Raw genomic sequence first — 27,449 nt, 5'->3', positions numbered from 1 at the left:
CACATCGGGCTCCCTGCTCGGCGGGGAGCCTGCTTCTCCCTCTCCCACTCCCCCTGCTTCTTCTTCTTTTTTTTTTTTTTAAGATTTTATTTATTTATTTGAGAGAGAGAGAATGAGAGACAGAGAGCACGAGAGGGAAGAGGGCAGAGGGAGAAGCAGACCCCCTGCTGAGCAGGGAGCGGGACTCGATCCCGGGGCTCCAGGATCATGACCTGAGCCGAAGGCAGTCGCTTAACCAACTGAGCCACCCAGGCGCCCCCACTCCCCCTGCTTCTGTTCCTGCTCTCGCTAACTCTCTCTCTGTCAGATAAATAAATAAAATCTTTAAAAAAAAAAAGAAGAAGAAGTTTAAAAGGCAAATGAGAAAAATCATTTCCAAAATGTGAACTCTACAACTCAATATAAAATCAAAAGCATATCGCCAGAAAAATGAAGAGATATGAAAAAACAATTCACAAAACAGGAAAAATGAATAACCAATAAACAAATGAAAAATGTAAATTTTACTGTAAAGCAAATAAATGCAGTTAAAAATTTATCAAGTTAACAATTATTTTTTTAAGCAACAACTATGTCGCATTAGCAAGGCTCCACAAGAATTGGGCTCCCTATGCTCTGCTGTCAGGAATACAAATTGGTCCTACTCTCTGGCAGGGCAATCTGGAAACAACCATGAAAGCCTGCAAAATATGTCGACTCTGATCTGAAATTGATTCTACTAATAAGAATTCTTAAGGAAAAAAATAAGAATGAACACCAAAAAAATCAGCCTGAAGAACATGCTCTAATGAACAAATAGTTAACCCACATGTATGACAAATTACTTTATATCCATATATGGAATACTAAGTAACCCCCAAAAATACAGTTGCAAACTTAACTGACACAAAAAGAAGCTCATGACATACTTTAGCAAAAATAAAGTTACATACAATGTACAAAGTGGGCACATTAAGATACCCACTGGAAGATAGAACAAAGTATCAGAAAGTTAACAACTACCTCTAACTGGTGAGGCTGTAAATTACTTTCTCCTTCAGGCTTATCTACTTCTATAAAAGATACACCTGGGCTTAACAACATTTAAAAAAATAAAAAACCAACAAATGCTAAATCCCTATTTCAAAATCCCTCTTTAAAAAAAAAAAAAAAGTCATGATTTACAACTTAGTGGGGGAGAAAAGTAGGACCAGGAGGCAGGAATCGTGGGTTTTCATTCCAACTCAGCAGGCATCACCTATAGCACTTAATTTTTCTTCACATCTGTTTTGTCTACTATCAAATGGAAATAGGATGTACTATGATCCAACATGTCACATTTTAATGAATGAGACTTTAAGATCCCTTTCTGCTAAAAAAAAATCCTACAGCTATAAATAACATCTGTAGTAATTCATTCAGCCATGGAAGAAGACTTTTATTCACTGTATCTTTTTTCTTTTTTTTTTAATGCTGCAAAATATTTCTTATAAACCCACAGACTATAATACATACATTTCACACAGTAAGGCAGGCCTCAAAAATCCCAGAAGTTGAGCTCATTTCTAGCTGATCACAAAAGAGCTTTTCTCCACCTAACCTATTATTTTGCAAATTTTCAAATTTATGTAAAAGTTGAAAGAAGAGTATAATGGAAAATCATTTACCCTTTATCCTTCACTGGTTAACATTTTGCTATTTTTGCATTCTCTCCATATGCACACACCAGCTTTTTTTTTTGGCAGAACTATTTGGAAATAAACTGAAGACATATTCACTATCTTTTTTTTTAGGTAGGCTCCACATCCAGTGTAGAGCCCAATGTGAAGCATGAACTCCCAACCCTGAGATCAAGACCTGAGCTAAGATCAAGAGTCTGACACTTAACCGACTGAGCCATCCAAGCACCCCCATATTCACTATCTTTGTTTATTTTTAGAGAGAGGGAGGGGGGCAGAAGGAGAGGGAGAGAGAGAATCTTCAGCAGGCTCCACAGTCAGTGTGGAGCCCAACTTGGGGCTTGATCTCACAACGCTGAGATCATGATCTGAGCCAAAATCAAGAGTTGGATGCTCAACCAACTGAGCCACTCAGGTGTCCCCATATTCATTATCTTTTAAATCACTTTTTAAATTATCTTGTAAATCACTGCCTAAAAACTCAAAGAAAATGTGTAGGTACTTGTTTATCTGATCTCAGGTTGAAAAGGGCCATTAGCTGTGAAGGTAAATAAACATTATGGGAGAAAGATTTGCTAACAAAAAGGGAGGGGGGCAGGGATAGCAAAAGGGTTAGCACTATACTGTTAAAAGAGCATCAGAGAATTAGTTTATTATTTCTAAAACAAATATTTATTTAGTACCTACTAAGTGCCAGGAACTTCCGAATCTGAAGATTTAATGATAAGCAAAATACACAGTTTAAAAAAAAGATAAACTCAGTAACAAAATAAGGGCATAATGCACAAACATGCATCTCACAAAAGGCAAGTAACAAACACAAGAGGTTTGATTTTAGTAGAACCTTCTCATAAATTCACAATATACACTGTTTGAAATGTTACAAAATACAGTTACATAATAAAAGTAGTTTTCTCTAACATAATAGAATTACAGGTCAAACTATGGAGAGAAACCGAATGTGCATCAACTGATGAATGGATAAAAAGATGTGGCACAGGGCGCCTGGGTGGCTCAGTTGGTTAAGCGACTGCCTTCGGCTCAGTTCATGATCCCAGGGTCCTGGGATCGAGTCCCACATCGGGCTCCCTGCTCAGCGGGAGGCCTGCTTCTCCCTCTCCCACTCCCCCTGCTTGTGTTCCTCCTCTCGCTGTCTCTGTCAAATAAATAAATAAAATCTTTAAAAAAAAAAAAAGATGTGGCACAGGGTGCCTCAGTGGCTCAGTCGGTTAAACATCTGCCTTGGGCTCAGGTCATGATCCTGGGGTCCTGGGATCGAGCCCCAAGTCAGACTCTCTGCCCAGCAGGGAGTCTGGTCCTCCCTCTCCCTCTGACCCTCCCCCCTGCTCTGCTCTGGCTGGTACTCTCTCTCTAATGAATAAATTAAGAAAAAAAAATCTCAAAAAAAAAAAAATGTGGCACGTATATACAATGGAATATCACTCAGCCATCAAAAAAAATGAAATCTTGCCATTTTCAACAATGTGGATGGAGCTAGAGGGCATTATGCTAAGTGAAAAAAGTCAGTCAGAGAAAGACAAATACCATATGATTGTACTCCTATGTGGAATCTAAGAAAGAAAACAGATGAACATATGGGAAGGGGGAAGAGAAAAAAAGAAGAGAGGGAAACAAGCAGTAAGGGATTCTTAAGGATAGGGAACAAACTGAGGGTCGATAAGGAAGGTGGGTGGGGGGTGGTCTAGATGGGTGATGGGGATCAAGGAAGGCACTTGTGATGAGCACCAAGTGTTGCATATAAGTGATGAATCAGTAAATTCTACTGCAGAAACCAATATTGCACCTTATGTTAACTAAAATTTAAATCAAAAAAAAAAGAACTACAGATGTTTTTCCTCTGTATTTTCAAATTTTCTAAAGAAACTTTTTTACATAAATTAGAAAGAAATTTATTTTCTTTATAAAAAGTATAAGCACGATAATTGCAACTGAATTTAAGGGGATTATTTTAAATTTAATTTAAATTGAACAAAACTGTGGTTTTCTTGAGAACAACTGACCACATTTTACAGCCCAGGGAGCCAGTACAAAATGCTTGAGTTATTCAATAGCAATTTTTCTTTACAGCAGTCCTCAGATTGTTTTCATTTACCAGAAAGTCAAAAGTACTGACTTTAAAAGTCTGGAGCACTAAGTGTGTGGTTTTCAGTTTTGTTTAACAAAATTCTTACTTTCCCATAGCACTAACCTTTAGAGACTGGCATAATCGGACTTTCTTTTAGGCACTGTGCCTGGATATGGCTAAATAAACATTAGACCGACCGACCACTCCGCAGGGGAAGAGAACAAATATTTACCTTCTTAGCATCTGCAGAAGACCTCAACCCTTCTGGCAGCGCATGCACTACAGGTAAGACCGCAGCACTGACGCGCTGGAAATGGGGATCAGACACCTGCTCCAGACGTGGTCGCTTGGATTCCAGTGAATCATGATCCACGGGGGATGGCCCTGGGTGAAACTGTTCATATCCAGTTCTCCTTTCTTGAGGCCTAATACATAAAAAGAAAAGAAACACTTGAAAATTACAAAATGATATACAACTTCCTGCTAACATCCCTGGTTGGACTTTGAAATAAATGGGAAAATTATGCTTACTATTAAAGTGAACCTCCTCCCCCCCCCAGAAGAAGAATGTACATGAAGTGCTATTAAACTTCTAATTCTAATAAAAAAAAGTTTCTTCAGGGGAGATGGGAGTGGCAGTAGTAAAGTGAAAGACATAACAAAAGATTTCAATTTGCAGAAAATTTAGAGTTGCTGAGGAATATCCCTAAAACACTATTTTTAAGCCTATGCCGTAATAATCGAATTTAGTACGATCTAGACTAGAAGAGCCACCATTTTGAACCAATAATAAAAACAAGCAGGAAAAAACAAATCTCCCAGCAACTGTACATGGAAACACAAATGACTTGAGTTGTGAGGTACTAAGACTTAAAGATGAGTCTCTTGAGTGGAAATGTAACATTGCTTCGAAATTTTGACCCCCAAAATACACATTCTGCCTAGCTTCTGCAAGTACCTAAGCATCTTAAGTGTCAGGAATCTGTCTCTGATTCCTTTACATGAGTACTGTGTGCGGATATTCATTAATTTCACTTTCCCTTTCCTACCAAAGTATTTACAGAAGCAACATTTTACTTTGCGGCCAAGCTTTAAACAAATGTCTCACAAAACATTTCTCAATGAAAAGGATTATCACTGGGTTTCCTATTTTCTTTAACTTTTTTTTTTTTTTTAAGAGAGGGGGACAGAGGGAGGGTGGGCAGAGAGAGTGGGAGAGAGAATCCCAAGCAGGCTCCACACCCAGCATGGAGCCCAATGTGGGACTGAATCCCACAACCCTAAGACCATGACCTGGAACAAAATCTAGACTCAGGTGCCCAACAGATTGAGACACCCAGGCACCCCACCACTAGGTTTCCTTTTTAGAAGAGATGATGAAACAAACCCTGAGGTCTATAAAATTATTATATTTCAAAAATCTGCGAGTGCCTGGTTGGCTGAGTCAGTTAAGTGTCTGCCTTCAGCTCAGGTCATGATCCCACAGTCCTGGTATCAAGCTCAGCATCGGGATCCCTGCTCAGCAGGGAGTCAGCTTCCCCCTCTCCCTCTGCCGACCCCCGCTTGTGCTCTCTCTCTCTCTCAAATAAATAAATATTTTTTTAAAAATCTGAAATCTCATTCAAGACATAAATCTCACTATCTTCTTAAAATTCACAATGATGTCACAAAATATAGTGCAGTAGAAAGCCTTAGGAAGAAGACAAGGATGGCTGCTTTGGCCACTTTTTTTTTTTTTTTAAGATTTTATTTATTTATTTGCCAGAGAGAGAGACAGCGAGAGAGGGAACACAAGCAGGGGGAGTGGGAGAAGGAGAAGCAGGCTTTCCGCTGAGTAGGGAGCCCAACGCGGGGCTCGATCCCATGACCCCGGGGATCATGACCTGAGCCGAAGGCAGATGCTTAACAACTAAGCCACCCAGGCGCCACCTGCTTTTGCCACTTGTATTCAATATAGTATTGGGAGTTCTTGTCAGAACATTCAGCAAGAAAAAGAAATAAAAGGCCTCCAAATCTGAAAGGAAGACATAAAGTATTTCTATTGAGATGACATGATCTCATATGTAGAAAAATATCAAGAATCCACCAAAAAAAAGTTAGAGCTCATAAATGAATAAAGCAAAACTACAGGATATAAATTCAACGTGCAAAAATCAGTTGTATTTCTATATACCAGCAATGAACAATCTGAAAATGAAATTAAGAAAACAATTCCAGGGATGCCTGGGTGGCTCAGTCGTGGTTAAGCATCTGCCTTCAGCTCAGGTCGTGATCCCAGGGTCCTGGGATGGGGCCCGGCATCGGGCTCCCTGCTCCGTGGGAAGCCTGCATCTCCCTCTCCCACTCCCCCTGCTTGTGTTCCCTTTCTCGCTGTGTCTCTCTCTGGCAAATAAATAAATAAACTCTTAAAAAAAAAAAAAAAGAAAGAAAGAAAGAAAAGAAAACAATTCCATTTATAATAGCATCCAAAAGAACAAAAGTTAGGAATAAATTTGACCAAGAAGGCCCAAAACTTATACACTGAAAACCACAAAACATTGCTGAATTAAGGAAAACTGAAATTAATACCAAGACATCTCACGCTCATGTACTAAAAGCCTTAGTATTGTTAAGATGACAATACTACACAAAGCTATCTACATATTCAATGCAATCTCTATCAAAATCCCTGTGGTGTTTTTTTTTTTGACAAATAGAAAACCCCACCATAAAATTCATATGGAATCTCAAAGGACCCCCAATAGCCAAAACAATCCTGGAAAAGAAATAAAGTTAGAACTCCTACTTTGCAATTTCACAACTTACTACAAACCTACAGTAATCAAGAGTGTGGTACTGACGTAAGGGTAGACATACAGACCAAGGCAATAGAATTTAAAGCCAAGAAATAAACTCCCACATCTATCATTAGTTGACTTTTAACAAGTGTGCCAAGACTATTCAATGGGGGAAAGAACCATCTCTTCAACATATGGTACTGGGGAAACTACATATCCTCATGCAAAAGAAAGAGGATGGACCCTTATGATAGACCACCTGCAAAAATTAACTCAAAATAGATTACAGATTTCAAAGGTAAGACCAAAAATTCTAAAACTCCTTGAAAAAAACACAGAGAGAAATCTTCCTGACCTTGGATTTTGCAATGAATTCCTGGATATCAAACCAAAAGTCCAGGAAACAAGAGAAGAAAAAAAAAAAACACGGATAAATTGGAGTTCATCAAATTTCAAACTTTAGTACATCAAAGGACACTATCTAGAGAGTGAAAAGAAAACCTGGAAAATGGGAGAAGTTATTTGCAAATCATGTATTTGATAAGCTTTTAATAAAGATTTTATTCATTTATTTGAGAGAGAGAGAGCACAAGCGGGGGGAGGAAGAGAGGGAGAGGGAGACTCCCCACTGAGCAGGGAGCCTGACTCAGGGCTTGGATGCCAGGACCCCAGGATCATGACCTAAGCTCAAGGCAGACACTTAACTGATTGAGCCACCCAGGTGCCCCCTTGAAAAGCTTTTCATATTCAGAATATATAGAACTCCTTCCCACAACTTAACAATAAAAAGACAACCCCTCAAAAAAAAGGAAAGAAAAATGGGCAAAGGATTTGATAGACATTTCTCCAAAGATATACAAATGCAAATGGCCAACAAACTCATGAAAAGATGGTCAACATCATTCATCATTATGGGAACACAAATCAAAAACCACAATGAGGTACCATTTAATACCCAGTAGAGAGGCTTAACTTGTTTTAAGAAAGGGGGGGGATTACAAGTGTTTACAAAGACGTGGAAAAATTGGAACCTCGTGCACTACCACTGGGAATGTAAAACTATACAGCCACAAACTTTTACAGTTCTTCAAAAAGCTATACAAAGAATTACCATACGACACAGCAATTCCACCTGGATGTATGAGGTATATATCAAAAAGTACTGAAAACAGGGACTCTGATACAAAGGTACTGAAAACGGACTCAAAAAGACACTTGTACAACAAAATTCGAAGCAGCATTATTCACAGTAGCCGAAAGGAAACAACCCTTGTCCACCGACAAAGGGATAAACAAAATGTGGTATACAGATCATCCAGCGGACAATTATTCTGCCACAAAAAGGAATAAAGTTCTGACACATGCTACAATATGGATAAACCTTAAAAACATTATGCTAAGTGAAATAACCCAGACACAAAAGGACAATTATTGTATGACTCCATTTGTATGAAATAATTCATTGAGAAAGAAAGTAGATTAGAAGTTACCAGGGACTGAGGGGGGCGGGGAATTACTGCCTAATGGGAACAGAGTTTCTCTCTGGGGTAATGAAAAAGTTCTGGAAATAGTGGTGATGGTTGCACAACATGGATGCACTTAATGCCACTAAACTGGAACATTTAAAAATGGGTAAAATGGCAAATTTATGTTACATATATTTTCCCACAATAAAAAAGTTCACACACAAATTAAATCTTAGAATCATGACTAATAAAGACTAGCCTAGGAACTAAAGAGAGATCCGAAAGGCTAACACAAAAATTTTATATTAGAAGGTTACTACTACTTGAAAGGATGATTTATACTTTTTCACCAGTTACTCTTTTCCATTCACTCAACTCGCTGGACTCTGACTTAAATCCCCATCGCTTGTTTCATGGTTATTACAAGAGGTCACCACTCACTAAAGTCAGCAATGACCTCCTGAAACTGAAAGCAAAAGAATAGTTTTAGACATATGCTGACCTGTCCTTTACTTACTCCTTCCTTCCTGAAACTCTCCCGCCTCTCGGGTTCCAGGACACTGGAGCACCCTGCTTGTCGTGGTCTAACCTAACAGTCTTCTGCTGGCACACGCGACAGTTCTCCACAGGGAACACGAGCACAGATCATTTTAAAACCGTCAACTTCCAGAGATCCTGAGCTTCCTTATCCACTCTTCACCTATGCTGACTACTGAATAACAAACCTGGAGCTCTCCGCTTCTCCCACAACTGCACTTCTCTCGATGCGCACACATAGAAAGCTTCCGGCTCACCCTTCTTGGACCTTTCATGGAAGCACTGGCCCCCAAGTGTACGTACCTCCAGGGCTGCAAAGAAACAAATCCTTTTGCAAGCCAACAGTTCCCAAACATCTGCCTTCAACAAAATTGAAGAACTTAACTTGTTTACTAACATTTTCGTCTCAGATAAACATGTGATTTAGGATATATACCTCGTAAGAAATTATTTTTGTGGATAAGGTTTCGTGGTACCTTCATCAAAATAAAAAATCAGAACAGAGTATATGCTGCCTTTATTCTATCAATGGGTAGTATGTTGAAAACAGCCCCATCTATCTCATTAAAATGCATGGATGCACTTCCATGAAATTTTACTTATATTTGATAAATTTGTTTCTTGTTTTCTTAAATGACTGCTGTTTTGATCTTGAAATAATATTTCAATCCAGAAGTTTCTTTAATAGATCATCTTTTAGAAACAGATACTTTTACATATTGTTGTTGTTATAAGATAGGTTGATCAATAAATGACTCTGAATAACCAAAACGAATCACATTAGGATACATTTTGTGAAAAAAGAAGAATGAGAGTTCCAAGGGAAAAAGGAACAAAATAAGAAGTTCTGTTAGAGACAAGTTTGTTCATATATGGTATCATTTTAAGTGGATGAGGGTATCAAATCACTGTGGTATTTAGATTCTACCAGATACGTTTAAAAATGTATCACAGCAGTTTTGCTTCAAAATGCCAATATTTTCAATATGACAAATTATATTCATCTTTTAAGACATATAAAAAACTTTAGATGTCAACTTAAAAATGTACAATACAGCTTTCCAAAATTCTTTTGAGAAATATGCGAGTAACCTGTTTGAAAACCACTATTTCAAAATCATTTTCCTTTCTCTCGCTCTTCTTCAGAGGCTTCCGTCTCATGGTATCTTTAGATGTTGGGGACCCTCTGGGTTCATCTTTAAACTCTAGCCCTTCTCATTTTCCGCCCTCCCTGGATCACATGTACCGATCTGGATCCTCCCCTGAGCATATAAGATACATCTCCACCTGGATGTTTCACAGGAACCTCAAACTTAACTCATACCAAACTCAAGCTGGCTTTCCCTTGTTGCTCTTTTCTTGATCTCTATCCCGGTGTCATGGCAATCGAACCAACAGCCATCCGACAAGCTAGAAACCTAAGATTCATCCAGGTCTCCTCCCTCGCCTTTGCCAACTGCTACGACTTGGTGGCCTCCCTCCTGACTCCAGCCTGTCTTGTCTCAAACTCCATGTCACTGCCCTACCTTAAGCCTGCTCTCTCTCTCTTTCAGGTCTCTCACATGTTCTCTCCACTTCTAGTCTATCCATCTCAAATTCATCCCCCACAGAGCAGCCAGAGGTCATCTATCAGAAAGAAGCATCCAGCATTAGGCTAAAGCCCCAGCCCCTCAACACAACACTCAGAATCAGGGCCAATGCTGGCCTGCAAGAAAATTATGTGTGAAATGTCTATAAGCAAATGCAACGCACTGGTACACAGGGCCTGGCCAACTGCCCAAGCAGGATTTCAGTTTTCCCCTCAACCTACAAAAGTTAACTTCCAAGTATTATATTTTACCTCTAATGAATCTGCCTATGAGATTTACCGAAGCCAGAAGGTAGAATACACCCAGTGCTAGAGAAGAACACAAGGCTACCAGGTCACAGGACAATTAAGACAAACACTGAGTATAGAAAGCTCTCTTTCCATCAAGAAATCAGGCTAAGGGCGCCTGTGGCAGTCAGTTAAGTGTCTGCCTTCGGCTCAGGTCATGGTCTCGGGGTCCTGGCATCAAGCCCATGTCAGGCTCCCCACTCAGCAGGGAGTCTGCTTCTCCCTGTCCCTCTGCCCCACCCCCCACTCATGTGCGCGCTCTCTCTCTTTCAAATAAATAAAATCTTTTAAAAAAAAAGAAAGAAAAGAAAAAAATCAGGCTATTTCCCATTTCAGCTTGCATATCCTTTTTACAAGAACAAAGCTACTCATGGATAAATAAATGTATAATTTAACCATTTAAAATTTCAAAAACAAATATAATTTTATATTGAAGTCCTGGGGGAGTTAAGCATGAAAACTGCATTTTAAATGAACATATTGCCTTTTAAAAACTAAAACCAGTGGAAAGGTACTGCCACTCTGGAAACAGTCTAGTCATTTCTCCAATGGCAAACAAACAGAGAACTATCATATGATAAAGCAATTCTACTCGTAGGCATATTCTCAAGAGAAAGGAAAATCTATGGTCACATAAAAATGTATGCATGAATGTTCCTAGCAGCATTATTCATAACAGTCAAAAAGTGAAAACTTGGGGCGCCTGGGTGGTTCAGTCGTTAAGCGTCTGCCTTTGGCTCAGGTCATGATCCCAAGGTCCTGGGATCGAGCCCCACATCGGGCTCCCTGCTCCGCGGGAAGCCTGCTTCTCCCTTTCCCACCCCACCCCCCCACTTGTGTTCCCTCGTTCGCTGTCTCTCTCTCTGTCAGAATAAATAAATAAAATCTTCAAAAAAAAAAAAGTGAAAACTCAAGTATCTATCAATTGATGAATGGATAAATGAGGTATAAAAAAATCAGCTTTTCATACTAAAAAATCTCTATAGACTTTTAAACTTAGAAGTTCTTACATTTTACTGACTTCCATGACCTCTTAATATCATCTATAAATATCTTTAAAACAAATTAAAGTTATTAATTGGGTTTTTACTATAATATACCTATACCCTATCATTTTAATTTAATTTTTTTATTTTAAAGATTTTATTTGACAGAGAGAGAGAGACAGTGAGAGAGGTAACACAAGCAGGGGGAGTGGGAGAGGGAGAAGCAGGCTTCCCACAGAGTAGGGAGCCTGATGTGGGGCTCGATCCCAGGACCCTGGGATCATGACCTGAGCCGAAGGCAGACGCTTAACGACTGAGCCACCCAGCCGCCCCTCATTTTAATTTTAAATTTTTTTTTTTGGCGAAAGAGAGAATGAGAGAGAGCACGAGAGGGAGGAGGGTCAGAGGGAGAAGCAGACTCCCTGCTGAGCAGGGAGCCCGATGTGGGACATGATCCCGGGACTCCAGGATCATGACCTGAGCCGAAGGCAGTCGCTTAACCAACTGAGCCACCCAGGCACCCTCATTTTAATTTTAAAGAAAAGATAACCCTCATTTAAGGGGAATATGTCATAAGGTCCATAGTTCTTCAAAACAGTGGTCCACAAAAATCATCTAGAATGACATCAACTGATTTTAGTTATGCCTAGCTATGGAAGGCTATTCTCTGAAACAAAATTTATTTCATCTAAATTTTCAAATTTACAAGCATGATTTGGCTTCTCTTGCTGCTCAAAGGAAAGCCAATTATCTGAATTTCAGTGAATCTTTTATAATATCTGAAACTACCTCAACTGTTCTGCATCTGTTCATCTAAATATCCAAATATTCTAATTATGTGGACTAATTTTTCTGAATCTAGAAAATGTGATTGATGATATTCACCCAGAAATGACTCATATTTTAAGAGCACAGTTTATAAAATGATATAGATCTGCTAACCAAAAAATGCCAGGAATACAGAACAAAACTAAGTAGCAAATCACCCCAAATCCACCACACAGAAACAATGCCAAAATTAGATGAATCCCATTCCCAGTCATCATTTGTATTCTTATATACAGATGAATGGATGTATAGGCAAAAATAAAGCAACAAAAGAATCACATACAATATTTTTTTAAGTGAAGATTATTTGGTTTGTTCTTATTCAGCTATTAAGAGAAAAAATAAAATGAAGTAAAGCTTAAAAGAAGGAATTGCTGGAGTGCCTGGGTGGCTCAGTCAGTTAAGCATCTGCCTTCGGCTCAGGTCATGGTCCCAGGGTCCTGGGATCCAGTCCTACATTGGGCTCCCTGCTCAGCGGGAAGCCTGCTTCTCCCTCTCCCGCTCCCCCTGCTTGTGCTCTCTCTCTGTCAAATAAATAAATCTTTAAAAAAAAAAAAGAAGAAGAAGGAATTGCTGTACTTCAGGCAAATGCTCCTTTACCACAAGAAATTAGTTCCTAAAAAATTACTGCTAAAGGGTAAGGGGAAAACTATGAAAAGCATTAGATGGGAATTTTTTTATTAACCTAACAATTCCATTTTAGAGGCGTACTCCAGGCGTACTCTTTAAGTGCGTATCTTTAACCAGTCTCCCAATACCCACATTACCTCTAGATCCTGTAGTTATATCACTTTCTACTTTCTCAAGATTTGCTATTGACGTTCAGTGATGGAACCATAGTTCATCTAGGTGTCTCACATAGACTTTTTACATACAGGGGTGTGTGGCTTTACTACAGTCCTTTCACCACGGCTTCCATTCTTTGGCAGGATTCCATCACCCAGAAATTCTTCAAGAAGTTTTAGATGATCAGTGCTTTCACGTCTAAAACTGTCTGCCTGTTGCTTTTATTCTTAAAATTAAGCGGCATATAATATTCTTAGATGTCAGTGTCGTTTTATACCTACTGCTACACTATCTTCTAACACTGTAGTAGCTTGAAGCCAGACTCTTTCCTCCCTGTCAAGGATTTCCTTTGCTTCCTGGATTCCTGATTATTTTAGTTATCCTTGAACTTCAAGAACTGAACCAGGATCTGTCTTAGTGTTGATCATTCTGTGTAAGTGATCCCCGGAGCAAGGTATGCCCTATCAGTCTACAGAGTTCTTCCTTCACTTTACCAGGAAAAAAGCATTCTTTTTAAATTATGAATATTATTTCCTTTTCTTTACAGGTTCTCCACCTAGAAGCACACGTTCTTATGATATGTTGGATGATTTTAATTCATCCTCCATATTTACCAACTTCTTTCTAATTGCTTTAATTTCTATCCTTTTCTTCTGCATCCACTCTGATTATCTCTGGACTTTCTTGCACGACAAAGGTCTAACCTTAGCCACACCTGTTTTAGTCCTTGTTCTTACTTATTTTATGTATCGAATTTATAATGGTGAGCTTGGGAGCACTGGAATGTCCAATCTTTCATTTTATCTAATTGGGTTGCCTTGTACCTTTTAAAGACTTTATTATTAATTTTAAGTTCTCCTGTAGCGCATAGCACTTAGAGGGCAAGTTCTTCAGTTTTCATCTTCTTACCCATAGGGGGCTTTGTTTTTGACACTCTGTATTGCTTTCTTTAATTTTCTTTTCCAGGCATATCTCTGCCATGTTCGTGGCATTATTACCCTACTGCTCAGGTACCACACATGTGCAGCCCTACCCAGATTTTCTCTGGTATAGAATGGTGGGGCGGGGTGGGGGTGGGGGGCCTTTGCCTGGCATTTGTCTACAGATAGAGGACTGGGTTTGGCTTTCTATATTTTTCTACAGCCTGAGGGAACAGGGAAATGGGGCAAAGGAGAGGAAAACTTGGCTGGGGCTATGATAGCCTTTGTTGAGGATCCTGGTTTCCTCTACAAGCCAGACATGTAAACAGTCCTGAGGGCTTTGGCTCATCACTTTGGAAAAAAACACACCATGCCTGCCCTTTCCTGCAAGATGGCACAATGGGAATTCCCAAGCAAACAATTCACCACCACTAAACCTTCACCATGTACGTTTTTCTCAAATTCGGGAGTATTTATGAGAAACCCTAGGATTTTACTGACCCTCTTTCTTTCTTCAACACTGCTTCTTTGAGAGTAGAAGTAGGAACTAGGAGGCCAAGTCATGCAAGATTCTTCTAAGTCCTCTCTTGAGTGCCACTTTTCCAAGTTTATGGCAGTGGCTATATGCCTTTCCTTTTTTTTTTTTTTTTAAAGATTTTATTTTTTATTTATTTATTCGACAGAGAGAGAGAGAGACAGCAAAAGAGGGAACACAAGCGGGGGTGGGGAGTGGGAGAGGGAGAAGCAGGCTTCCCGCGGAGCAGAGAGCTGGATGCGGGGCTCGATCCCAGGACCCTGGGATCATGACCTGAGCCGAAGGCAGACGCTTAACCAACTGAGCCACTCAGGCACCCCGACCTTTCCTTCTTTATACAGGGTGATTTTTAGCCTTTCTGAAGAGCTATTTTTGTATATTTGCTAGATATTGTGGAGGAAGGTGATCTGAATTCTCTCCACAACCTTCACCAAGAAATGTATTTTATAATAATTTTAAACACAGCCAAATAATCTCAATCCTTTTATCATCTTCAAACCTAAATAGTAAACATATTTTTAAAATAGAAAATCAGGTTCTTTATAAAATTGCTGAAACAAGAAAGCCAGAAAGGAGATTTAATAAAAGCAGCCCAACATACTTTAGATTAAGAGCAAGGATGGGGTACGGAGAGAGCAGAGATGGTAAGGACATTGGGGAAAATGAATGTCTACCATGAACAGGGCCAACAAATACTCTCCTTTGAGGACGCTGCTATTACTACTCTCATTATTACAAGTGAGAAAACTAAAGTTTAAAGAATCTGAATCAGTAATTTCCAACTCTAGCTGCAAATGAAAATGACCTGGGAAACTCTAGACATACACGAATGCCTGGGCCCAATCCCAGGAACTGATTTAATTCTTCTGAGACGGGGCTTGGGCATCAAGTTTAAAAACCAAGGTGGTTCTAATATGCAGCCTAAATTAAGAAGAGCAGCTTACACATGCGACCAAGGCTACTAGCTGACCAGGACCGCAGCCTAGCTCTACCTCCCTTCCCACCACACAGCACCAACTGTGAACTCTGGAAACAAGTTCTAAAAGGGTTTTTTAACTATTATGAGAACTACTCCAAAAGATCAACATATAAACAATAAATGACCCATCATGGCTTGGTTATAAAATTCTGTAAAAAAACCACATTAAACCCAATGGCACACGTGTGAAGTACACACACACTTGAGAGATTCCGACCTAGACAGGAACACAAAAGAGCGCCATTACCTGTCCGAACCCGGGTGAAATTCTGAAAGCAGGGAGGGCCGTCTGCGAAGCTGCTGCTGCTGCAGGAGCTGTGATGCCTGGCTGACTTCAAGATGAGAAGAACGATAATCAGGGACTGCAAATTCCTAGTATTAAAAGAATCATAAATTACTTATTAGCCAAAAAGTGAAAAGTGTCATGAAAGTAAACCAAGTATAAATGCACAGAGGCAGTGATGGGCCACTAAGTATGGAAGGAAACAGCAATGATGATTTCCATCCTTCACTGATCTGATTCTTCCCCATCAGCCTAAAATAATCAACATTTTAACTCCGCATCGTTCAAAAGAATTCAAAATGAAATTTGGTGTTCAGTCTATCGTTGACTCATTCTCCTAATAACACGCATTACAGTAACTCCCGATCTATACTTTCAAGCAGTAAGATCTCAAACTCTTGTGTTCAATATGAAATCCTAAAAAGCAGTCCAAACTTAAATTCCAAAATGGGTGAGCTGGAAGGGCCACAGAAGCCACTGAGTTAAATCCATGTACATTTACAAATGAAAAGACAGAAGCCCAGAGACTCAACCTGCTAGTTAAAAGTAATAGTTTCTCCATCATTCCAGGAGGGGTGTTTTTTTTTTGTTTTCGTTTTTGTTTTTTTGTCCCACAGAGAGAGAGCGCACAAGCAGGGAGAGCTGCAAGCAGAGGGAGAAGGAGGTTCCCTGCTAAGCAAGGAGCCTGATGCAGGACTCAATCCCAGGACCCTGAGATCATGACCTGAGCTGAAGGCAGAGGCTTAACTGACTGAGCCACCCAGGCATCCCAGGTGGATGTTTTTAATGTTTGTTTTCCTACTTTTGACTTTTTGTTGAAAAGACAAAAGCTTCTTTTCAAAAGAAACCTATTAATGCTAACAATCATAAACAGATACTTATACCTAAAACTGCCAAATAACATAGGAATTCTTCTCCTACATATATACACAAGGTAATTAAAAGCGTATGTCCACACACAAAACTTGGTACACAAATTTTCAAAGCAGTGTATTCACAATAGCCAAAAAGTAGAAAGAATCCAAATGCCCAGTGACTCATGATGGATAAATAAAATGTGGTGTATCTATACAGTGGGATGTTATTCAACCATATCAAGGAATGAAATATAGTACAACCCAGATGAACCTAGAAAACATAATGCTAACTAAATATAGACACAAAAGGCCATATATTTGATGATTCCAGTTATATAAAATGTCTATAAGTAACAAATCAACAGAGACAGAAAGAAGATTAGTGGTTGCCAGGGGATGGAGGGAAGAGGGGAATTGGGATTAACTAGTATGAGGTATGAGTTTCATTTTGGGTGACAGAAAAGTTCTGGAAGGGGTGCCTGGGTGGCTCAGTTAAGCGTCTGCCTTTAGCTCAGGACATGATCCCAGAGTCCTGGGATCAAGCCCCTTCGTTGGGCTCCCTGCTCAACAGGGGAGTCTCCTTCTCCCTCTCCCTCAGCACCTGCTTGTGTGCTCGCTCTCTCTCTCGCTCAGTCTGTCTCTCAAGTAAATAAAATCTTAAAAAAAAAAAGTTCTGGAATTAGATAATGGTAATGGATGCTCAACACTGTGAACATACTAAAAGCTATTATATTGGGGTGCCTGGGTGGCTCAGTCGTTAAGCGTCTGCCTTCGGCTCAGGTCATGATCCCAGGGTCCTGGGATCGAGCCCCAAATCCGGGTCCCTGCTCTATGGGAAGCCTGCTTCTCCCTCTCCCTCTCCCACTCCCCCTGCTTGTGTTCCCTCTCTCGCTGTCTCTCTCTCTCTGTCAAATAAATAAATAAAATCTTTAAAAAAAAAAATAAAAGCTATTATATTATACACTTTAAAATGGTGAGTTTTATATGAATTACATGTCAACAAAAAAATTTTTTTAATCATAAACATAAAACTGAGCAGTACAGACTGAAACATGGAATAGATAAGAGGTCCAGAGCCCTCTGCTATAAGCAGATAATAGTAAAACACAATTTTTACATAGTCTAAGAAAAAAGATACAAAGTTGGAAACATAATCAAGAAACACTAAACACTAAAGAAAAGTCAGAGCCACCTTTTTCTTAAGATTTTATTTATTTATTTGAGAGAGAGAGCATGAGCGGGGTCGGGGGGTGGCACAGAGGGAAAAGCAAGGCTCCCCACAAAGCAGGGAGCCCAACACATGGGGCTTGATCCCAGGATTCTGGGATCATGACCTGAGCTGAAGGCAGACACTTACCCAACTGAGCCACCCAGGTGCCCGAAGTCAGAGCCACTTTAAAAAAAGCACCACAACTCACTCAAAATATAATTTACATCCAAAGAAATAGATAAAGGACAAAGCAAAAGTAAAAAAGACACAAAAGTATAAATGATATCCTCAAAAAAGGGACCAAATAGCAATCAAAGAAATTAAAAAGTTGATTGGTGAAATTAAGCAATAGAACACAACAGGTGAAGAGCAAACAAAAGCATAGACAGAACAGAGGCGTTCTCTTGGGACACAGCAAAGCACACAGCTCTAGAAATTAGAGAAGAAAAGTTAAAAATGGCAGCTAGAGTAAAAAGTCCCAACCTCCAATACCCAAAGAGGCAATATTCTAAGAAATAATAGAAAAACAGCATTTATCAGAAGTTAAAAAAGATAAAGTCCTTGGACTTAAAAGGGCCTAAGAGAAAAGCTGGGCATAGTTTAAAAATTAATCCATCACACTGGATGGACACAACAAAAATTTCAGACAAGCAAGGATAAAGAGAAAACTTGACTAGGTGTCATAAAAAATAGAAAATAGGTTTCTATTACAAAGTAATAAGGATCATAATAAAAAGTCTTCTCATCAGCAACACTACACAGAAGGAAACAGATAGGGGCGCCTGGGTGGCTCATCGTTAAGCGTCTGCCTTCGGCTCAGGTCATGATCTCAGGGTCCTGGGATCGAGCCCCGCACCGGGCTCCCTGCTCGGCAGGAAGCCTGCTTCTCCCTCTCCCACTCCCCCTGCTTGTGTTCCCTCTCTCGGTGTCTCACTCTGTCAAATAAATAAATAAACTCTTTAAAAAAAAAAAAAGGAAAGAGACAAATCACATATTCTAAGTTCAGAGAAAAACAACTTTGAACCCACAAATTCAATAACCAAACCATCTCAAATTTTAGGACTACAAACTTTTCAGAATTCAAGAACTCAGAAAATTTACCAACCACAGACTCTCTGAAAAAATCTCTAAAGGATGGATGTATCCAGCAAGACAAATTAAGAGTAAGGAGTGAAATAAAACCAACAGTGCACTGCAGGTTCCAGCTGTGAGCACATAACTGTCCAAAATTACATTCCCACAGTAGATGGCCAAATAATTGGGCAAAATATAGTTAACTATAACTATCTTCAGACACTGGAAAATGGGCCGCACAGGACTCAGTCTCTGAGAAAAATCACACAAACTGGGTGAGTCCTACTGTACTGCAGGCTTTCTGCCTGGAGGCCATTTCCACATTGCATCCCTGGGAAGGGAATCCAAACAGTGCCCTGTAATCTTGTTCACTGAAGAAGCAATCATACTAGTCTGATAAAGCCATATGGATAGCATTTCTGGAGACTTTCTGAGAAGAGGGAATTACATAGAGAAAGATTTCCTGAAATGTGAATTTGGGTTCTCCTAGGTCTTTGGCTCAATTCCGATCTGCAAATGCACAGGGGAGAGCACAGCCCAGCCCTAAATATCTCCGGTTGTTCTTAGAAAGAACAGTTTGGAGGAACTATAAAACAAACAATTCCCAGAGCTTACACAGGGTCAGAACTCATTCAAATTTCCTCCAGCCAGTGTGAAGAAACCTCAATGAATACATGAAATAATCACTAAATACCCCAGAAGACACAAGTTTAGAAGTGGTGGACAAATAAGACTTAGAATAAAGACTACTCTAGATTTGCCCTTCAAGAGTTTAAAAATAAACCTCAAAAGTAATTTAACTGCCTACCAGAAGGAATCCAACTTTCTTTAAAGGAATACAACAAAAGGCAGTACTAAAATGTGTAAAATTCAGTGTTCATATTCCCCTCAAAAAAGAAAAAAATCCAATGTCTGTAATAAAAATTTCTCTTTTTTTTAAGATTTTTTTAAAAAGATTTTATTTATTTACTTGAGGGAGAGAAACAGAGATCACGAGCGGAGGGGGGGAGGGGCATAAGGAGAAGCAGACTCCCTGCTGAGCAGGGAGCCCGATGCGGGGCTCAATCCTAGGACCCTGGGATCATGACCTGAGCTGAAGGCAGACACTTAGCCAACTGAGCCACCCAGGTGCCCTGTAATAAAAATTTCACTGGAGGGCGCCTGGGTGGCTCAGTCGTTAAGCGGCTGCCTTCAGCTCAGGTCATGATCCCAGAATCCTGGGATCAAGTCCTGCATCGGGCTCCCTGCTCAGCGGGAAGCCTGCTTCTCCCTCTCCCACTCCCCCTGCTTGTGTTCCTGCTCTCACTGTCTCTGTCTCTGTCAAATAAATAAATAAAATCTTTAAAAAAAAAATTTTTTTTCCCACTGGATAAAATTAACAATAGGTTGGAAACTGCAGAAGAAAAAAAACAGAAAAAATAAAATGAATAGAGGTCCAGTGACCAGCAGAATAATACGAAATGAGTAACTGATGTTTCAGAAAAACAAAACAAAACAAACAAACAAAAAAAACAAAAAAACCTAGGGGGAGAGTAGACAGAAAAACATACCTGAAGAAATAATGGCTGAAATTATAAACCCACAGAAGCATGAAGTTCAGTGAATGCCTAAGACAATAACACATACATTCCAAAAGTACGGCAAAGGCACATCATAATCAGATTGCTGAAAACCAGTCATAAAGGGCGCCTGGGTGGCTCAGTTGGTTAAGCGACTGCCTTCGGCTCAGGTCATGATCCTGGAGTCCCGGGATCGAGTCCCGCATCGGGCTCCCTGCTCAGCGGGGAGTCTGCTTCTCCCTCTGACCCTCCCCCCTCTCATGCTCTCTCTCTCATTCTCTCTCTCAAATAAATAAATAAAAAAAGTTAAAAAAAAAAAAAAAACAGTCATAAAGAAAAAAATCAAAAGTAACCAAAGAGGGGAAAAGATACTTATATATAAATAAAGATAAGAATGATCAAAGACCTCTGGTCAGGGGCGCCTAGGTGGCTCAGTCGTTAAGCGTCCACCTTTGGCTCAGGTCATGATCCCAGGGTCCCGGGATCTAGTCTCCATCGGGCTCCCTGCTCAGCGGGAAGCCTGCTTCTCCCTCTCCCACTCCCCCTGCCTGTGTTCCCTCTCTCACTGTATCTCTGTCAAATAGATTTAAAAAAAAAAACCTTTAAAAAAAAAAAAAAAGTCTTCTGGGGCGCCTGGGTGGCTCAGTCGTTAAGCGCCTGCCTTCAGCTCAGGTCATGATTCCAGGGTCCTGGGATCAAGCCCCGCATCGGGCTCCCTGCTCAGCGGGAAGCCTGCTTCTCCCTCTCCCACTCCCCCTGCTTGTGTTCCCTCTCTAGCTGTCTCTCTCTCTCTGTCAAATAAATAAAATCTTTAAAAAAAAAAAGTCTTCTGGTCAGAAACCATACAAGCCAGAATACAACAAACAGCAGCTTTTAAAGTGCTGAAAGAAAATAACTGTAAGCTTAGAATTCTGTATCAAGTAAAAATATTCTTTAATAATCAAGCTGAGGGGGAAAAAAAAAAATCAAGGTGAGGAGTGCCTGAGTGGCTCAGTCATTAAGCGTCTGCCTTCAGCTCAGGTCATGATCCTGGAGTCCCGGGATCGAGTCCTGCATCAGGCTCCCAGCTCAGCAGTCAGTCTGCTTCTCCCTCTGACCCTCCCCTGCTCTCATGCTCTCTCTTTCATTCTCTCTCAAATAAAGAAATAAAATCTTTAAAAAAAAAAATCAAGCTGAAATAAACTTTTTCAGATAAATAAAAGCTGAAAGTATACTGCCAAAAGACCTGCACTAAGAGAAACGATGTTCTTCAGGCAAAAAGAAAATAGTATCAAAAGGAAGCCTGAATATACACAAAGCAGTGAAAGATTCCAGAAATGTTATATATGTGGGCAATTAGAGAAGGAACAAAATAATAAGGAGCAGAAATCAATAAAATAGAAAAAAAATAGTGAAAATGGATGAAACCAAAGTTAGTTATTCTCAGAAAAGAATCAATTAAATTGATAAACTTCTCGGCTAGACTAATAAAGAAAAAAAGGAAGGGAAAACACTTATTATCAACCTGAGGAATGACATCACAACAGATCTCAAAGACACTGAGAAGATAAAGGGAACAGTATGACAACTTATAGTGAACAAAACTTACCCAAAGTGACTCAAGAAAAAAATGAAGAATCTGAATTATAATTATTAAAGAAATTGAATTCATAATTTAAATTCTTCACACAAAGAAAATTCTAGGCCCTGATGACTTCACTGAAAAATTCTATCAAACTTCTAAGGAAGAAAAAACACTAATCCTACACAAACCCTTTAAGAAAATATAGGAGGAAGGAACACCTCTCAAGCTAACAACATTCTTTTTTTTTTAATTGAAGCATAATCAGTATACAATGTTATATTAGTTTCAAGTGTACAACATATTGATTTGACAAATCTAGACATTACTCAGTGCTTCCTATGACAAGTGAGTCATCAGCTGCTAACAACATTCCTAACGGTCAAAGACTGAATGCCCTCCTCTTAAGGTGAGAAATAAGTCAGGGCGCCTGGGTGGCTCAGTCGTTAAGCATCTGCCTTCACCTCAGGTCATGATCCCAGGGTCCTGGGATCAAGCCCCGCACTGGGCTCCCTGCTCGGCGGGAAGCCTGCTTCTCCTTCTCCCACTCCCCCTGCTTGTGTCCCCCGCTGCTTGTGTTCCCTCTCTCGCTGTGTCTCTCTGTGTCAAATAAAGAAATAAAATCTTTAAAAAAAAAAAAAAAAGAGAGAAATAAGTCAAGGGTGTCTACCTACTCTCACCTCCTCAACATTTTACTAACAATTAAAGCCATTACAATAAGGAAGAAAAGAGAAAAGATATCCAGTTTGGAAAGGTACAGGCAAAACTATCTTTATTCTCAGATTACAGGATCATCTAAATAGAAAATCTTGTGGAATCTATAAAAAAAGCAACCAAAAGTAACAAGTAAGGTTGCAGGATACAAGATGAATAGACTTAGTAGCAATGAACTGAAAACTGAAATTCGAAAAGCAATACATTTACAATTGCATCAAAAATATGAAATATTGGGGCACCTGGGTGGCTCAGTCAGTTAAGTGTCTGCCTTCGGCTCAGGTCACGATCTCGGGGTCCTGGGATAGAGCCCTGCGTTGGGCTCCCTGCTCAGGAGGAAGTCCGCTTCTCTCTCTCCCTCTGGCCCTCCTCCCCGCTTGCTCTCAAATAAATAAAATCTTTTAAAAATATATGAAATATTTAGGAACAAATGTGACAAAATATGTACATGACCTGTGCACTAAAAACTACAAAACATTATTGAGAAAAATTAATGAACACCAAAATAAATGGAGTTATACCATGTTCATGGACCAGAAAAATTAAAGTTTTTATGTTAAGACGTCAATTCTCTCCCAAATTTATCTCTAGACTCAATACAAATCCAATCAAAATCCCAGCAAGGGGCACCTGGGTGGCGCAGTCAATTAAGCATCTGACTCTTGGTTTCAGCTCAGGTTGTGATCTCAGGGTCATGAGATTGAGCCCTGTATCGGGCTCTGCGCTGAGCATAGAGTCTGCTTATGACTCTCTCTCCATCTCCCTCTGCCCCTTTCCCCCGCCCCAAATAAATAAATCTTAAAAAAACAAAAAAGGCAAGCTTTTTTGTAGAAACTGACAAGCTGATTCTAAAATGTATATACAAATGTTAACAACTAGAATATCAAAACAGCAATTCAGAAAAGAATCACACTACTCAATTTCAAGTTATTATAAAGCTATAATAATCAAGACAGGGTGAAGTTCTTTACTAAAAACTACATGTTTGTTTACACGGAAAACCACATAGATGGGAGGTGAAGATACACAAAATACATCAATAGAACAGTATAGAGAAACAGACTTGCACATATATGGTCAACTGATTTTCAGTGAAAAATTGCCAAAGCAATTCAGTGGGGAAAGAAGAATCTTTTTAACAAATGGTTTCTAGAACTATTGGAAAACTGTATGCAAAGCAATAACCTCAATCATTACCTCACATCACAAACAAAATTTAATTCAAAATAGGTGATAGATATAAATGTAAAACCTAGAATTATAAAACTTAGAGAAGAAAACATAGAAGAAAGTCTTAGTGACCTGGAGTTTGGCAAAAACTTCTTAAATATGCACAAAAAGCAAGAAATATAAAAGACAAACATTAATAAACTGGACTTGATAAAAATTAAAAACAGATGCTCTCCAACAATACAATTAAGAAAATAAGGCAATACTTCTTTATATAATTAGATAAAACAAACACATAGGTACATGCTTTCTAAATAATTTTTATTTATAATAGCCAAAAACTGGAATAGGTAACTAGATAAGTTGTGGTATATCCATACCCAGCAATAAAAAGAAATTAATTACTAAGATGCACCAGAACATGAATAAATCTCAAAGATATTATCGGAAGCAAAAGAAGCCACAAATAAGAGTTCATATAAAACTCAAAGCAAGTACAATATGGTAAGACAAAAAGCAGGACAGTGGTTTCCTGGGAGCTGAGGTTTGTGGAAAGTAGGGGAAGAGGACTGACCTGGACAGAGTACAAGGGATGGGGTGCTAGAAATACTCTACATCTTCATTTTGGTCGTGGTTTTATGAGTGTATGAACTGTCAGAATGTACACATATAATAAAATTTTATTATATATAAACTAAAAAAGTAAATTAAAAAAAAGCAAAAACAAAGACGCAACAATAATCTAGGAAATTAATATTCAGACAAAGAACATGGGTAGAGAGAGGACAACGTAACCAAAATCCAACACCCAATTATGATAAAAATTCTCAATCTAGCAATAGAAAGCAACTTCTTTAACCGAAAAAGGGCAGCTACAAAAACATGCAACTAACACACTTAATATTGAAAAGTGAATGCTTCCCAAAATAGGAACAAGGTAACAATGTCCATTCTCACTCCATAATCATGACCACACTCGAAGGAGTCTTTGGTAGTACTGAATAATATTTTGCTGGTGAATTTGCTTTCTTTTTCTCTGAGATGACCATTTTATCCTCCTCTTCCCTTTTTTCTTCAAACCTCTTACACTCCTGTCCCTAGCTCGCTGAGCTAATAATTTCACCTCATGTTTTATTTTTCACAAGGTAAATCAGCAAACAAACTCTTTCATCTTCCTGCCATCACTCAAGAGAGGCCAAGTTATCTGGCCAGCTTAATACTCAACCAGAACTTGGGAGCAATAAACATAGGTCTTAACCTTAACAGGAAACCCTAGACAACTGGTATTTTCCTATCAACAACTCCTACAAACAAAAACAGACATGTTTTTGAAATCTGGCATAATGCCATACTAAGACAAAGATAATTAATCCCCCACCCTTTGGCTCCCCATCTTTGAGAATGGTTCTTGACATTTAAAATGTATAGATGTAACAATTACATTTGGTTTCTGACCAACAAATGTATTAAATAGGAAAAGTAAAACACACACAAACACAACTTATGCAACTGCATAGTATTTGTTCCTTACCTGCTGGTGACGCGTGCTGGGAAAGGTGTACTGAACAGAGTGGGGAGGATAACGACTTTGTTCTGTGCTGAATGCTCCTTGGTTGGGAGGATAACCTGAACTTGACATTATCAGTAAAGAAGTCCTCACCAGGCTGTGAGATCAAGTCCAACAAACAATCATGTTTCTAGGAAACCACCTAAACAGGATGGGAAAAAATAGAATTGATAAGAACTAAAGCACCAGGTGTACTTCTAATAAATTATAACTATAGCTACATAAATAAAACCACAATTACCAGTAAAAGCTTTCTCTCATGTATTTAATACAAGTAATTGGAGTTTGAAAAACATTAACAGGTCTTTTCTTGTAGACTTAAAAAACGTTCTTTAATATATCACAAACAACAGTATCAGTAGCTACAGAAAGTAAAAAGGTGTATAGACAATCTCAGCATGGGACCTGGCACACGGCAAATGCTCAACAAATGTCCTTTTTGTGGATAATGTCTGAGAATCAAATGTGATCTATTGCAGAAAGAAATAATCTACGGTTGTAAGTTTTGGGGTTGTAAAAAGTCAATTGTTAAAAAGATTCAAGAGTATCTATAAGGTAAGCATTTGTGCAGAGGAAATGTTATCTTCATTAAATAATTCTGCCCCCAAAATAACAGCCTAAGAAGACATTCAGGATGAGAAAGCGTTCAAGAAGAACAAAGTGAGCTTATCACTTCAAGGAAAACAACTGCCAGTATTTGTGAAAATTAGAATTTTGGAAAAACTTTTATCTGCTTCCATGAGCCTGACAGCTTCCCCACATTTAAAGACTTTTCTGGCAAGACTGGTCGTGATATTAACAAGTGTGAGTTTTTGATATTACATGATGAAATATGTCAACATTTGAAATATCTGTATAATTCAATGAATCAATATTTTCCAAATGACCAATATAGAATGTTACAAAATTATTCATGAGTGTAATATTTATTTAAAGTAGAAGACATTTTACTACAAATAAAGTACAAGACAACCCAATAAATGTTTAATGTGATAGAATATGAAAAGTTCATTGATATGGTTTCAGATCCTACACAGCAATTAACCTTTAAAAAACTGCCACTTGTCCGGATTGGGTGTGGTATCAAAGAATATCTACAATTATCTAAAAAGGCTATTAAAATACCCTTCTCTTTTCCAAATACATATATCTGTATGAGATTAGCTTTTCTTCATAAACTTCAATCAAAACAGTATATTGCAAGACTGAATGCAGAAACAGATTTGAGACTAAAGCTATCTTTTTTTAAGCCAGATATCGAAGAGGTTTGCAAAAATGCAAAACAATGCCACTCTTCTCATCAAGTTTTGTTTTATTCCAGAAAACAGTTACTTATCATAAAAAATGTTATTTATATTAGCATATGGTACATTTATATAATTTTTACATGAATTAGTATCTTTAAAATGTCCACTGTAAATTCTAATATGGTAAATATCAACATACAGAACCCACATAAGCAAATGCTCTTTGGAGTCCTAAATAACTTTAAGAGTATAAAGGATTTTTTTTTTTTTAAGATTTTATTTATTTATTTGACAGAGAGAGACACAGCGAGAGAGGGAACACAAGTAGGGGGAGTGGGAGAGGGAAAAGCAGGCTTCCCACGGAGCAGGGAGCCCGATGCGGGGCTCGATCCCAGGACCCTGGGATCATGACCTGAGCCGAAGGCAGACGCTTAACCGACTGAGCCACCCAGGCGCCCCAAGAGTATAAAGGATTCTTGAGACCAAAAAGTTTGATGACCACTGGCCTAGAGAATTAAGTCATCTTTAGGTTGACTAGCATTAGTGACCCAGAAAGGCCAGTCACACCCAGCTCCACGCACACACTCCTTCTGGAGAATCTGCCCCTAGTTAAGGTGAAGCTTTGACACCATGTTTATATCAAGTAAACTCCCCTAGTGCACAAGGGATGTACCACTTAGATCCCTTGCCAGGAATGTGGAATTGAGAACCTCAGTTACAGGGAACTGAGTTGCAAAGTAGCCAGAGTAGGAGTCAAGGTGAGCCAAAGCATG

At 39.1% G+C, this 27,449-nt stretch overlaps 1 protein-coding gene across 2 annotated transcripts in view; it reads right to left on the bottom strand.

The window, feature by feature from the left end:
* NCOR1 (nuclear receptor corepressor 1) overlaps window positions 1-27,449 on the bottom strand; it is a 156,162-nt gene that overhangs the window by 109,690 nt on the left and 19,023 nt on the right. The window contains exons 2-4 of one of the 2 annotated variants that reach the window (XM_044921534.1): window positions 25,394-25,571; window positions 15,682-15,806; window positions 3,977-4,169 (exon numbers count right to left, since the gene is read on the bottom strand). In XM_044921534.1, coding sequence (XP_044777469.1) covers window positions 3,977-4,169; window positions 15,682-15,806; window positions 25,394-25,501 — 426 coding nt within the window. In that variant the 5' untranslated portion in view covers window positions 25,502-25,571. Of the gene's footprint in view, window positions 1-3,976; window positions 4,170-15,681; window positions 15,807-25,393; window positions 25,572-27,449 lie in introns of those variants that run through there. The other variant, XM_044921535.1, reaches the window with a different exon arrangement.

This window comes from Neomonachus schauinslandi, chromosome 15 (genome assembly GCF_002201575.2).
Source record: "Neomonachus schauinslandi chromosome 15, ASM220157v2, whole genome shotgun sequence".
NCBI lineage: Eukaryota > Metazoa > Chordata > Mammalia > Carnivora > Phocidae > Neomonachus > Neomonachus schauinslandi.
This window is presented reverse-complemented; position numbering and strand designations above follow the sequence as displayed.